General features: G+C 32.3%; 1 protein-coding gene across 1 annotated transcript in view; it reads left to right on the top strand.

Moving 5' to 3' along the window:
* LOC149421295 (uncharacterized) overlaps window positions 1-14,467 on the top strand; it is a 160,327-nt gene that overhangs the window by 15,401 nt on the left and 130,459 nt on the right. The window contains exon 2 of the mRNA XM_089635462.1: window positions 8,066-8,104. Within this exon, the coding sequence (XP_089491588.1) occupies window positions 8,066-8,104 (39 nt within the window). The remainder of the gene's footprint in view (window positions 1-8,065; window positions 8,105-14,467) is intronic.

Genomic DNA, 14,467 nt, shown 5'->3' with positions numbered 1-14,467 from the left:
TACCAAAAATATAAACAAAATTAGTCATTTTGAAATTAGAGTTAATCGATAATCTATCTAAGCCCTCGATGATCAAAATAAATCACAAGCCACCATCGGCTACTGAGATCAAAACTGTATTAAACCCGTATCATATGCGTGATGCGGATGTTATCCTATGTTTGTTGTCTGTGTTAAGTATAGCTATAACACCGACATAAAGAGATTATTAACTCCTGACACAGGTGTTGTATGATCAGTAAAAAAGCGTGGCTTTATAGTAATAGGTAATAGCCGATAGTAAATAATGCCACGAACATAATATGCAAAAGATACTTAGATCGGAATCGGGCCCGTTGGTGAACGCCGCAGCACAGTTGATAAATGGGAGATAAGGTCCGCGGAATCAATCAGATACAAAAAAAATCACGTTTTATATTAAAAGCTCACCGGGCGGGGCCGGGTGAACTTTCCAATGTTGCAAAAGCAGTAATTTCAAATTTCGTGTTCGCTTTACCGTTTTCGTTGTGCGAATCAAATATTGTATTATATTAATTTAACGGCCGCATCCAGTTTTATACATTTGACCCATACGAAGTATGCAAATTTATTAAGGTTCTTTTACAACCTCGTGAGAAATACTTTTTGTTAAATTCCTTGTGCTTCTTCAATCGTTAGCCAGCTCGTCAAATATGTTAGATATTTCCGGAAGGAAACAATACATATCTTTATTGCTGTGAGGTAGTTTGATGAATAAATTTGAAAACTGCGTGATTTAAGATTGGGGATATTCTAAATTTTAATGAGTACATGGAACGTCTTTATGGTTAAAGGTTTCAATTGGTACCCCTGATTTGGCTGTGGAATAGGTTCGCGAACATATATTCTCCTGTTTATTATGATTTTAATTATCTTATCAAAAGTACTATCGTGATTTATTTAGGGTTATTATTCCGCGTTGCGCTACCTCCTTCTTTAGCCAAAATTTTGGACAGCATTACAGGGTCCGCAATACAATATACCTAATAGTATTTTTTAGTAATTAACTACCCCTGCTTCAAGCGGGTGTGGCATAATAAATAAATTATTCATTGACACATTTCGTACATAAATTTAGCTATTTGCATCGAGTCCCATTTACCTTTAAAGGTTCCAAAGCGAAATCAGGTAAATTCCCAAACTGCACGTCCTCTATTCTTCTCGTGGCACAGTGGCCTTAAATCCATTATCGGTTCTTTATTGAATCTCAGGATACAGAATGCACATGGACCCCTATTATTTCGCTAGCCTCTTTTTTCTGCATGCCCATTTATTACTTCTTTTGGGACGTTGAATATTCATACCCTCCAACAATAATAGGCATTTTTTTCTTATGCATATCGGCGGTCAGGTAGGATGGAAGGAAGCCCCCGCTCGTAGCTGGGATTGCATGCATCTTATTATGTGTAATTTCGCAGTTGTATTCTTTTTTACATCTCGATCTCGTTCAATTCTTATTATTAACATTTCGGTCCGAGAGACACGTCATGTTATGCCCATCCTCGCGATTAAGTGGTATCTTTCTTCGAATTATTGATTGGCCTTAAAACAACTCGGTAAACATCATGAATTACTGCTTGTTTACCTACCTATATAGATAAAAATATTATTAGATAAGATCGTGAAAGCATTCGTTAATCTTTTAATATAATTTTAATTATAGGCTTGGGTACTTAATGAATATAGTTTTAATAAGTTTACTAGGTGACGATAATGGTGAGGATAATGTTTTAAGGTTGTCAATTCTAGTGATCCTGACAACTGGGTGCATTTTAAGGTGGAAATAATATCATTGTATTGTATTAAGTATTTGTTTCACGTCTCATTTTACCAAAAATAATTAATTGATTCATGGCTTCCTCGTTTTTTTCTACCGTTCCCTACACGTTGTATCATAAAATTCACATATTTACTGTGAAAAATTACATTATCTCGACTTTAATTTTACTACTTATCTCATTCTAGTGCAAAGATAATGCGTTAAGTATATCTCGAGTGTCCAGACTTCTTTAACTACCATTCAAACTACTCTCTAAATAACTCCTGGCACTAATAAGAACAAACTTTAAAATTCTCAGCAAAATCTGATGAAAGGTATAGGAACGCATACGAGACAAACAAAGAAACATTCATTGTTTATTTATTATTAAATAACGCCCTTTTTCAGAGCTTTTACATGTGAATATTAAGAAATATACATTATTTATTGTACATAGCTGAATTGCTTCATTAACAACATTTTATATTTGTTTAAAGATAAATTGAAGATATCCACTGATTTTGTATAATTGTTTCCCTCCATTAGTATTCTGGGCAAAGAGGAATACATATGGTAGTTCATCCCAGAATGTATGCACTGAAATACATTCTGATATATAGTATTACGTAGTGGAATCCGGAAGCTTATCAATTCTAGCAATACCGGACTATCAACTAAATCATTTAGAATTTTATATAGAAATACCAAGTCAGTGAAAATTCTTCTATCTGACAATTGGAGCATATTCATATAATTAATATATAGATAAGATAGATATGAAGTTCTGTGGCCGGATAACAACAATTATTTCCACTCATAATATCATGGTAGATACCAAAATTTCTTCAAAACATAATTTATTTAGTTTTTTGGGTTAAATTTGATTTCCCTTTTTGTAAGAATGACATCCTAAAGCAATTTAAATTTTTCACGCTTTTTTCCTTTTTTCGGCATAAAATCCATGAAGTTGGTCGAATTTAATTCATAAATCGTCTCCGAATCTCTATGAGTGTTTTTTTTTTGCTAACGTGACCGATTCTCTCAGCTTCCAACTTCTAACGGAGGCCGCCATCACCTGGATCATATCGTAGGCGCCTAATATTATTACATAATTGTATAGGAAATAGCACTGTGATCAAAGTATATCCATTCCGCATTCTTACTGTGAATACTGGACATCCTAATCAGTACATATGTTCACACGTTAATTAAAATATTAAAATTTTAAAAAACTTTTCCAAACCATCAAGAAAGTCCTCAGTAAAACAAACTTAATCAAGACCTACATGGTTCTTTGCCAATCACTGTTAGACTACGTTATTATCGGATGGGGAAGTGCAAATGACAATATCATATAATCACTGATTACCCTGAAAAGCATCTACGAAAATTATTCTGAAAGTCCCTGTAAGAACTAGCACTGACTAAATCTTAAACAATCTTAATCAATCTTACTGAAAAAATCTTTACATCATGTCAATTAAATAACTCTATTCTAAAACAATACTCCTTTATTATATACACGTCTATTGGAAACATCAGCGCCTTTGAGGACGCACGACAACGGCGCTATATAAATTAGCCAAATATTATCAGATCTTAGGGTCAAAAACATATCCAACAAGCAACCAAAAACACGAAATTTGTGCAAAAAGGCTTCCCAGATTGTAGTTGTTGAGTTTACTCAATTACCACAATTGGTTGTTGAGTTTACTCAACAACAAAATCCCACTCTCATTCAAAACTCACAACAATAATATTAAATTTAAAAATTAAATAAAAAGCTGAATACAAAACTAAGAGAGATCAGAAATAGAAAATTTACTGGCACCAAATACAGACTAAGACCGAAACCAATCAACAGCACTAAAAAACATTCTGTAATGTATTTATAATTACTTATATATAATCCATACTACAAAATTTTTGTTATATGAAATCTAAGCACGGGTCATCCCAGTGAAGATATAACAAAAAAATCATTTAAAGTATAATAGTCAGCACTTGTTGTGTAATAATAATGTTATTGTAAATCTATTTTTCACAAGACATTGGTTGGTTCTGCTAAATTCTAGGATGCAGTGGCCTGGACTCCAAAAAACATCGTTGTGAACAGGCCAGTGGTCAAATTCTTCGTGTTATTCTTTCATCGTTACCTACAAATTGCACAATAACGTAGAGGTGGGTACTGTAAAAAGCCACTGCAAAGGGAATTAATGTGTTCTTCGAAACACCTTGAAGAGGTAGGTGTATACCTAAGTTTGCTAACGAGATTTGTGAATTTGTTGAGTAAAAATGGGACTGCAGGCCTATAACGAATGATTTGAAAGAGTTTGTAATAAAATATCAGTCAAAATGGAATGTTTTATGAGGATGGCGGAACACGTGTTTATATAAACACTGATATTGATATTGTCTCGCATTCCGTCATGACATCTATTAAGAAAAGAACACGTGTTCTCGATATACATATTTTATGAGGAAGATGACATGTCATGCTGTGACTTTTTTTAACAGGATCATTTTTATCCTTGTATCAATACTCGTAATTCTAGTACCTATCTATTTGCGTAAACTGTAGAAGAAGCTGACGACAAGAAATATAAAAAATATTATTGTTTGTGTATCTTGTTGGTACGCTGTGGAAGTACTTGCCTCTGCATTTTGGAGGTAATTGTGCCGTGTTGATCGTGATGTTCATAATTAAAATATGTATTAAAAGTTATAACTCATAACTGTATTACTGAATGAGTCTCATTACTTCAATGTGCTTTATTTACCTTAACTCCTCAGGCTAATTTGTTCGGTTTTGGTAACAAACAGCTATTTCCCGTAGAGTCAATATGTTCTCTTTCCGGAACAGCTCGTATGGGCTCATAGAAATCTTTGTGCCTCCCTTAGCGTATAGTTAAAAATATTAACGAAACGGTGTTAGAAAGAAGAAAAAAAACACAAAGCTTTATATTCAAATACCAAAGTTAACCACATAATAATTAAAATCTGCACTTATATGAAACCAAAGGTTCCAATCGCAATTTTAGATGAATCGCTATTTTTTTATATAAAACACTAAAAAAGTGAGATAACCGTAATTTTAATGTAAAATCTGTGTTTTTTCCGTTATCGGTTATCTTAGTTAAAACTTTTTATGTTTGATTTTAATAAATTTAATTTTTCAAAACTTAAATATTTATTTTTGAGATTAAAATTTGAAAACGTATTTAATCAGCTTTCATAAACAGTATTTAGTTGTCAGATACGTTCAACAGACTTTCTGACAACATCTTTATGAAAAATAACGGTCAATGTGCCAAAGGCCTGAAACGTTATATCACCAATTATTTCATTATTATAGGCCGCGAAACCATTACGTATAATTTTGAAGAATTCACCGGGTGAAAATATTACTCCTTCACAATCAAACGTCGCACACCGCGGAAGAGAGAAATAGCACGAGCTTTGAAGACAGGAATGTTTGTTTCTTCCACTATTTGGTTGTTTTAGTGTTCCGAAACACGACAAGTTTTGTAGTGAATCCATCATCTTTAAAACTCGCAGACACGTGCTTATTCTAATCCCATTATAATTATTCTCATTCTTAAGACGCCGTACGTACCGAAATGCAAATTAATTATGGGCAAACACTAGTCTTGAAAATCGTTTTAAATTATGAATACTAAGTAATTTAAATATAGGATACGGTGTGTAGCTTCTGTTAACGGTCAAACTTTGCGATTTTCAAACCAATTTTACTGCTCATAAAGTTGCGTAGATTCTCTGGATATAATATGCTGGCTTACTAATACAAGCAAGTTGTTTTAATGGCATTCTGTTGGTACTAAAATAAGATAAAGCACACATTTGCCTACACTCTATGTGTTTTATAAAACTAGCTCTATTATTCCAAAACATTTGGGAAATATTTAATATAATATTTGATCTGACAATATTTTTTTGTATCACTAGATTAAAAGTTTTTAGAATATTCGAGGATTTTCCTGCTATTTCAGAATGGTTGAATAAATTTTTATGTGTTATTGGTAATGAATATGATTGGGGCAGATCGCAGCTCATCCTCAAAGCCTCCGGACATTCTGCGAACTGATATCAGGCGGGATACCAACGATTCTCAAACAGTTAGTTAATTGATAGATACAGTCTGAAAAAATACTTACTATTTTTTTTTGAAAATCACGTCAAAGTAAAATTTGTGCAGTTATTCAACCTATAAAAGGTTTTCACTTATGTATCTTAATTTAGTGAATATAAAAGAAAAATGAGTTATGAAAAGAGGATGGATCTAGTCTGTGTTGAGTAATATACATTCACACTGTTATTTATTGATTTTAGGTTTGAAAATGTGAGGTGCTGTGTTAAAAATGTTGAATTCAGTGTGTGAAGTGTTAAAAATTTATGAAATAATATCTTTTCTGCATCATTTGGAATATGTGCAAATATCATCGTTTTTTCTTAATGGGAAGGGAGATTAGAGTGATGAACCACCTACCACGTATTATGAAAAAGCTTTACGAATGGGGTTATTTCACAAGCTGTGAATTCCATTAAAAAAGAGCTGAATAAGGAAATTGTATTTTTTTGATTCTAGTTGCTAATTGTACTAAATATTACATAGTTGTGTCCGTATAAAAACTAAATTCTTTCAAGATAGACATACAAATAAAATAATGCATTGAATCAACAATCTAATGTTTTATTTGTATGCCTTTCTTGAAAGAATTGAGTTTTTAAACAAACAAAACTATTTATCCATATTCATATTGCGTATATACTGGCGCAAAAAAAATCAACTTAATAAAGCGTAACTTGCAAAAAGGTTATTTTTATGAAGTAATTCATTTAACGCCGTCTATAACATACTTTACTTTTAACCTTAATTATCATATACCCTATTGGTGGTCGGGTTTTGCTCACGTTTATCTACAATCTACATACTTGGAATATTTTCCCCACAGATGGAGGAATTTAGATCTATAACTTGTGAATGAAACCGCATTGGGTGCTTATGTAAATATTTTACATTATTTGAGCGTTGCAAATTCATTCAGAATTTTGGAATAGAAAAGTATTTCCGGTAGATCTGAAGGTTGCTCCTAGCGGACCGTAAATTATGGGATTTGTGAACGTGTTTTTTATATTTATTTCGTAAATCCGAAAACGTTGCTGCTCTGTAATTAGTTTTGTGTTTATGCCAATTCTGTATCGCGCAGACTTAATCTTTGTTTCGAAAAACAGTTTTAATATTTAAAATGTGATATGAACTCATTATTTCACCGTAAAAATAATGAGCCTAATTAAATTTTATAGCCACCTACCTCCATCATTCTCTACGCATTCAAACGTTCATGTGTAATAGGCAAGTACAGAACTACAAGACCAGCCCTTTACCTTTATGTTAAAATCAAGTTAGTTCATTTGTAATGGACAAGTCCAACACTACAAGACTAGTCCTTTACCTTCACCTTAACATTGAGTTAGTTCATTTGTAATGGACAAGTACAGCACTACAAGACTAGCCCTTTACCTTTATGTTAACATCAAGTTAGTTCATTTGTAATGGACAAGTACAACACTACAAGACTAGTCCTTTACTTTCACGTAAACATCGAGTTAGTTCATTTGTAATGGACAAGTACAGCACTACAAGACTAGTCCTTTACCTTCACGTAAACATAGAGTTAGTTCATTTGTAATGGACAAGTACAGCACTACAAGACTAGTCCTTTACCTTCACGTAAACATAGAGTTAGTTCATTTGTAATGGACAAGTACAGCACTACAAGACTAGTCCTTTACCTTCACGTAAACATAGAGTTAGTTCATTTGTAATGGACAAGTACCTCACTACAAGACTATGAGTGTAAAGATATGATTTCCTAAGCTCTATCTAATTATTTAAAAACAGTCAAAGAACACATACTCACCTGGCAAGTCACTTCAGATAAACCCAGTTTTATTCAAAAGTTTATTTTGAAGATACGATTTTTCACGGTCAAATTAAAAATACTGCCCATTTGTGATTTTACAATTCTCCTTAAATATTATTAAATTTATTAGAAGATTAGTGGGAAAGGTTGGATTTATATTTTTATTTTTATTGTTCAATTCGAGGATGTAGATTTTTTTATAAAAATATAAAAACATAATAAACTATAAAAAGCGTACAATTTTTACTCTCGTATGAATATGATCCTTGATAAGAATTAAAGATGTTCACCACAATATGATTCTTGCGATTAATAAACTAATAATGATTTGTTTTATTTCCAGATATGTACGAAACGACAATGATGAGAGATAAGCAGTTCGGTAAGCACGAAATTAAAATATTTTTTAAAATATCTATTGCATAACGAAATGGTATGCGTGTGCCTTGTGCCATATAATTAATTCTGAAAACTTTTTTATGATTTCCACGGCGTTTTTGCAAACAAACATTCCTATTTTACGGTTCCATTGTATTCAAATATTTATGCAAAACAAAACAAAAAAATGCGGCGTGTTTGTGATTTTTTTTCGAAAGTATGAAAAAATGGCAGCTTTCTTTTGCAAACTCCAAGGGGCCGCTGTTAGTTAAAAAGAGGCTGTAAAAAAATTGCGCAACAGCTATTATAATTTCAGATAAGGGTTGTTTCCACATAAAACCATTAACGGTACCGGAGAAAGGAAGCCAATAGGCAGAAGCACCATAAAACGTTTGGCAGCCCTAAAGCACTGAATTCCTAGAAAACTTACGTCGTAAAACATTGCAGTGGCATTACCGGGACTTTGTGTATTTTTGTACAATATTTTTGGCATAATTCTAAAACTAATAAAGCTTAAATTCTCATGGAACAATGCATTTTTTTAACTGATTGCATAAAACAAACAGTTCCATGATAACTCAACAAAGTGACAATTCAATACACCTTTAAAAAGTGATGAAAAAATACTAACCTTTAAACCAATTTAACCGAGTTTTAACACTTTTTAAAGGTTTGTTGAATTAATCATTGTGTTGAGTTGTCTGGTAACGAAAACAAACATGCTCAAATCTACGTATTAAAAATTTTGGAAATAATGTCAAAAACTTTGTTGCTCTTCTGTTCAATGTATATAATACTGTCGCGATAATTAAAAACGCAGTGTCCTACTTAAGACTCTCAAGGAAGTCACTGTGTTTTTATTTGCCACGGCAGAATACCCTTACAGTATTACGTCTTTTGGGCGTTTCGTAGTTTTCAGTTTTTAAGTCTCAATATTTTCAAAATTTCTTGTAATAGGAAATTTTCACCTTGACTTATCTTAATTAACGTACTTTATCTCAAAGCGTTAAATATAATTATGCTTTTTATTACTTTCCCGAACTGTCAATAGCAATACGTCAGTTATTTTAAAACTCTTACAATACGGCTCATAAAAACATAACTAACCAAGAAGACAACCCTACTATTATATTTCACCCTATTTGCAACAGCCACTCTTGTGAATGCATAGAAACGTTAAAAAATGATTTTTCAAGGTCTTTTTACTTTATCACCGACATTATTCAATGTTCATTTTTTAGCTTTCTCTCGAGTACAAAATACTAAACAAATTGCTCGCTGAAGGGTACGTCACCCCTTGTACATTCTTTACTCAGTGAGGGAAACTACATTTACCCCCTGCAGTGGAATTTTGTCTTTCATGAAGGGATTTTTTATGATTCTTTCGGAATATGATTTTGCATTGTTTTCACATTCGATTCGCATAAGGAAACGCCCTATAAAACTTATTACTGGTTGGAAAACTATTGAAATTGCAGTGATTAAGCAACAAAAAAGGGTTCTTATTTTATTATTGACGTATTTTCTTAAATTTAACAGATGTGACAAATTAGTTATAAATGGTAGGTACCTATGGAAAAATGAATGAGCCAGTATCGCTTTGTTGGCTGGTACCCACTCAATATTATTGTTAATCTTGTTTTTTTTCTGAGCCTTGGAAAAGGCAGAATAAGGATGAAAGTGTACTGAATTCTGTAGAATGAGATCCTTGAGACAAATGTGTGGTAAAACCATCTCCACATTTTTTCGTGACCGTGTTAAAATGTGGAAATCCGCAAAGAATGCAAGGGTAATGAGTAAGTTTAAGAAAGAGACGCTTAGACGGTTTGGCCATGTAGAACGAATGGTTCCATGATAACACAACACAATGACGATTCAACACACCTTTAGTGATATAAAGTCATTATAAGCGATGAAAATAAAGTAACCTATAAACCCAACATACGTAACCTATTTACCAGTGTTTTCTCATCACTTTATAACACTTTCTAAAGGTGTCTTGAATTGTAATTTTGATTCGTTTTCAGTTCACTAGAGCGAATGATCAAATAAAGGGAGTGCAAAGAGAATATAAACCCTCTCACTAATAAAACTGTTTTAAATATTACATAGCTGATGAACAACCATTTCTCCTACATTAATCAGCTGTGTAAATTTTAAAACACGTTTATTAGTAAGGTCCACAATGTGAATGTGCATGGTATAAGAAGTCGGAAATGCACGATACATGGCATGGTCAAGTGTACCGACTACTTGAGTCAGGTTATGTCAAGAGTTAGAATAAATTAAAGGTATGTATGCATGATAGACGATATACGAATTAGAATGAGGTAAGGAGTATTTGCCAAGACCGAGTTGTCTGGCGGTCCGTCCTCTCTGCCTACCCTTGCGAAGAAACGGCGTAATGGTTTGTTAGTTAATTATTTAGTTACTGAATACTGCATACATTATTAAGTAAGGTGTTCTAAGTTTAGACGGTGCGTTTTGTTGCATTCTTATTTTGTATGACTAGAAATGGTGACCGGATAAATCATCAAAATTATAATTCATCACATCTTTTAAAAGTTATATAAAGTCATGGAAAGTGATGAAACAAAAACTTTATTAACTGGGTTAAGTCGGTTATGTTAGGTTAGGTTAAGTTGATTTTTTTTTCATCGCTTTTAATGACTTTATATCACTTTTTAAAAGTGTGTTGAATAGACACTGAATAGAACCGTTTTTCTATTTCTAACGTGTTATTTGTTATTTCGTGTGTTTTATATTTATGAACATAATGGAGTATTGTTTTAGAAAATAAATATTTTATTTACATAGTGTTAGCTTGTTGAAGATTTCGTCAGTACTAGTTCTGACAGGGACTATATAGATATAGGTACCTTCAAGTGTATCCAGGTTAGGCATAATGAAATTAATCTGTACCTAGAACAAACAGAATGGCATCTCACGACAATTTGACAAAACAATGGGCAATGAATGGCCACCTGCACCATCTTCAATCGGAAACGAAATCATTTCCACTTGCCACTCGCCGGTGTCATTGGATGGCGTGGCCGGCACAGGTATTGATAGTTTATAATAATAATAATTGAATAGAGTTAAGCGCAAGAGCCATGTTGATCAGATAGGTAATGGCTTATTCAAATAATAACCGACCGTCTTTTGTTTGCGACTAGCGAGATCAGACGTCCGATTGGCGCAGGCCAGGCCAGGTGTGAGGAAGTGGTCACCAACCAACACGCGACTATTTCATTCAATTTCATTCAATATTTAAAAATTCTACATTCGAAAGTCTTTTTTTAATTACAAAGGAAGATTTGAATGGCAACAAGTTCATTGTTTACGACGATTTTTTAACAAATGCACAGGAAAGTGGACATTTTCACCAAAATTTATATATTGCTTTTTATCCTGGTCCACGATTTTGATTGATTTTTTAATAGTTATACAGGACTTCCGGGGGTAAAATGCAAATTTGGAAGGTGATTCTAGATGATTGATACATTTGAGTAAAAATGAGTATTGCTAATTTATCAAGAATCTCTTCAAATAATTGGTGGTTAAAATCATACCGGACTTTCGATAATTTCAAGAGATTTTTAATAAATTAGCAATACTGATTTTTCTCTGTGCATATAGAGCAGAACATACCTATAGTAAAAATATACCTTTCAGAAGCAGAACCTTATTCATACAGTGAATATATTATTAAAAACATCATTTACTTATTTAAATATTGAAGACAATATTAGTGATTTCTAAACGAAAATCTGAAACAGAAAAATCAGAAAAGGAAACGGTCACATCTGGGACTCGAACCCAGGACCCTTGTATTGGGTTCTAGACAAGGGTCTAGACAAGGGTCCTGGGTTCGAGTCCCAGATGTGACTGTTTCCTTTTCTGATTTTTCTGTTTCAGATTTTCGTTTAGAAATCACTAATATTTTCTTCAATATTTAAATATTACAATTTGAGGTTTTACTCAATAAAGTTATTCCGAAAAATAAATATCATTTACTTATTTAATTTGCCGAAAAGGTTTCTTATCGCTAGTGAAATGTTTTCCCATTGAATCCAATTACGGGGTAATCGTTAGGCTGAAGGTTAATTTTAGTTTCGATAATATGGAGATGATCTCGCGAAATGTCTACCAGCCTCCGTTACCTTCTTTCTTAACGTCCCCCTCCACTCACCCCCACCCCTCCCCCCCGCCCTACCTCCGCGCTTCAAGTAATATATTCCTCCTTCAGCCGACCAGGTTATTTCAAGATTAACGAACTCGAAGGCCGTACTTAGGGTAGGTAAGTATTCAACTTGGGCATTTAGTGCATGCATTTGTTATTAATGTCAATAAATATTAATACACTTTAAACCAATATATATTTGAAAATTATACTTTGATTAATTTCTCGTGAAAAATCAAAGGATATTATAATTTATTGTAACTTTATAAGTATTTTTTTTGTTGACAAATTAAAGAAATGATCAGAATTTTACCATTCTTGAAAATAGAAAAACGCAGATCCTTGAAAATTCCCAAAATTGGACAAGAAGTTTCAACAAAAGAAATATACATTTTAAATATTATAATTTTATTTTAAAAATATATTATATAATAAATGGGTACCTAATCGTTTTTCAAAATTATTCACACAATCAGTTAAAATTTGAAAATAACAATAAAATTCAAATCAAATCCGAGTTCATCAAACCAGAATTACACAGAAACACAGGCAAAATACAGAAAACAGTATTTTTATGATAAATCTCCCGATTGCGATTTAGATTCGTAAATAAATACTATTTTTTTATAAATATAAAATAAATAGACAGTAATTATACAGTAACATATAGGTTACCTATTATTCACTAAATTTTAACATTAATTCTGCCGATGGAATTCACTTTATTAACGTATCAGTAAATTCGCAATTAACTTGGCTCGTTTATGGTTACACACCTTTCAAAAAACGTTAAAAAATCTTAGTACAATAAAATTACCACAAACTGTATTAAATTAATTAAACTTCACCTGTTTCACGTTAAACTTTTAATTCGCGACTTAATATGTCGGTAATATCGATAGCATCGGTAACATGGTAGAACCGAACTAATTAAACATATTTTTGTTAAGCGCATTAACTTGATTAAAAGTAATTAAACATACAAATTGCCAAGCATTTAAATTTTACAACGTGACGTAATTATTGTAACAACCTATTGTTGGAGAACCTTTCTATTTACGGGTGGCGTCATTCTGACGAGTGGAGGATGATTTGCGAATGTGTTTGCTAAAACTAATTTAGAGGCAAGGTAAACGGTTTCTAGTTAGTGAATGCGTAATTAGAAACCAGGCTAACTGTATTTAGCATAAGCGAAGAAGTGGTCCACAACAAACAAGAATATGACGGATGCTGTGGATGAAGATGGATGTTCTCCCGTCACAGTGTGTTTACCTTTAGCCCTCAGGGAATCCACATGACAGATACGTATCACCTGAAAAACTGTATACATAACCTTATTTTTTTATGAACGTAAGACAAGTTTAGTTCTGTGTAATAATATTGTTATTTTACTAATATGCAGAAGTGCAAATCTGAAAACTTTATTTTTGAATTCTAATTTAATTTACATATCTACTAACATAACAACTAAATATTGTGTGTCTGTCTGTCTGTAAAAGTAACTCAGGTTCAATGAAATCGGGTTTGTTTTAAATGTGTATTTAGTATATATCTATAATATCTTAATAATCATTTTCAAAATTAAAAATAATGTGTCAAGATTTCAGACATGTGATAAAGTACCTACCCATAATATTATTTTGCTAGAACACTATTTTTATAATGTCTTTTATTTCTATTCTTATACATATACATTTAACAGTTGATTACATAGATAAAATTGAGGCAATGTTAATAATTAAAAACTGTACATGATAATCAGGTAAGTAGGAGTGTTTTGTAAACACCTCACTAGGGGAACCTCTGCTGAAGTGTTTATGTTATTTTTGATCAAGTGTTATTCTGTAAATTGTATTTTTGAAATGTGTATTTCTATCGTTGAAATTTCTTAGGGTATATCCTTGAAAGTAGTCTGGTTTCGTGTTTTTGCAGGGGTCTGCGCTTTTTAACTAACATATAATTATCAATCTTGCAATAATTATTATAGGTACATCGTAATATTTATAATATGCATGTAGTTTTATATTTTCACTAGTATATCAATCAAAACAACGAAGAATTAAAGCGATTTTTTTGGATAGCGTGTACCATGAGGATATTTACATAACAAAGTCAATTGTCAAATTATCAATTAAGTGACATTAAAAAAAATTGCGTTCCTTCGTTTCGAGCAGTCGAAATCCA

The sequence above is a fragment of the Hesperophylax consimilis genome, chromosome 9 (assembly GCF_061612785.1).
Source record: "Hesperophylax consimilis isolate HC1 chromosome 9, BYU_Hcon_1.0, whole genome shotgun sequence".
NCBI classification, from domain to species: Eukaryota; Metazoa; Arthropoda; class Insecta; order Trichoptera; family Limnephilidae; genus Hesperophylax; species Hesperophylax consimilis.
Note: the sequence above shows the minus strand (reverse complement) of the source record. Positions and strands in the feature narration are given on the sequence as shown.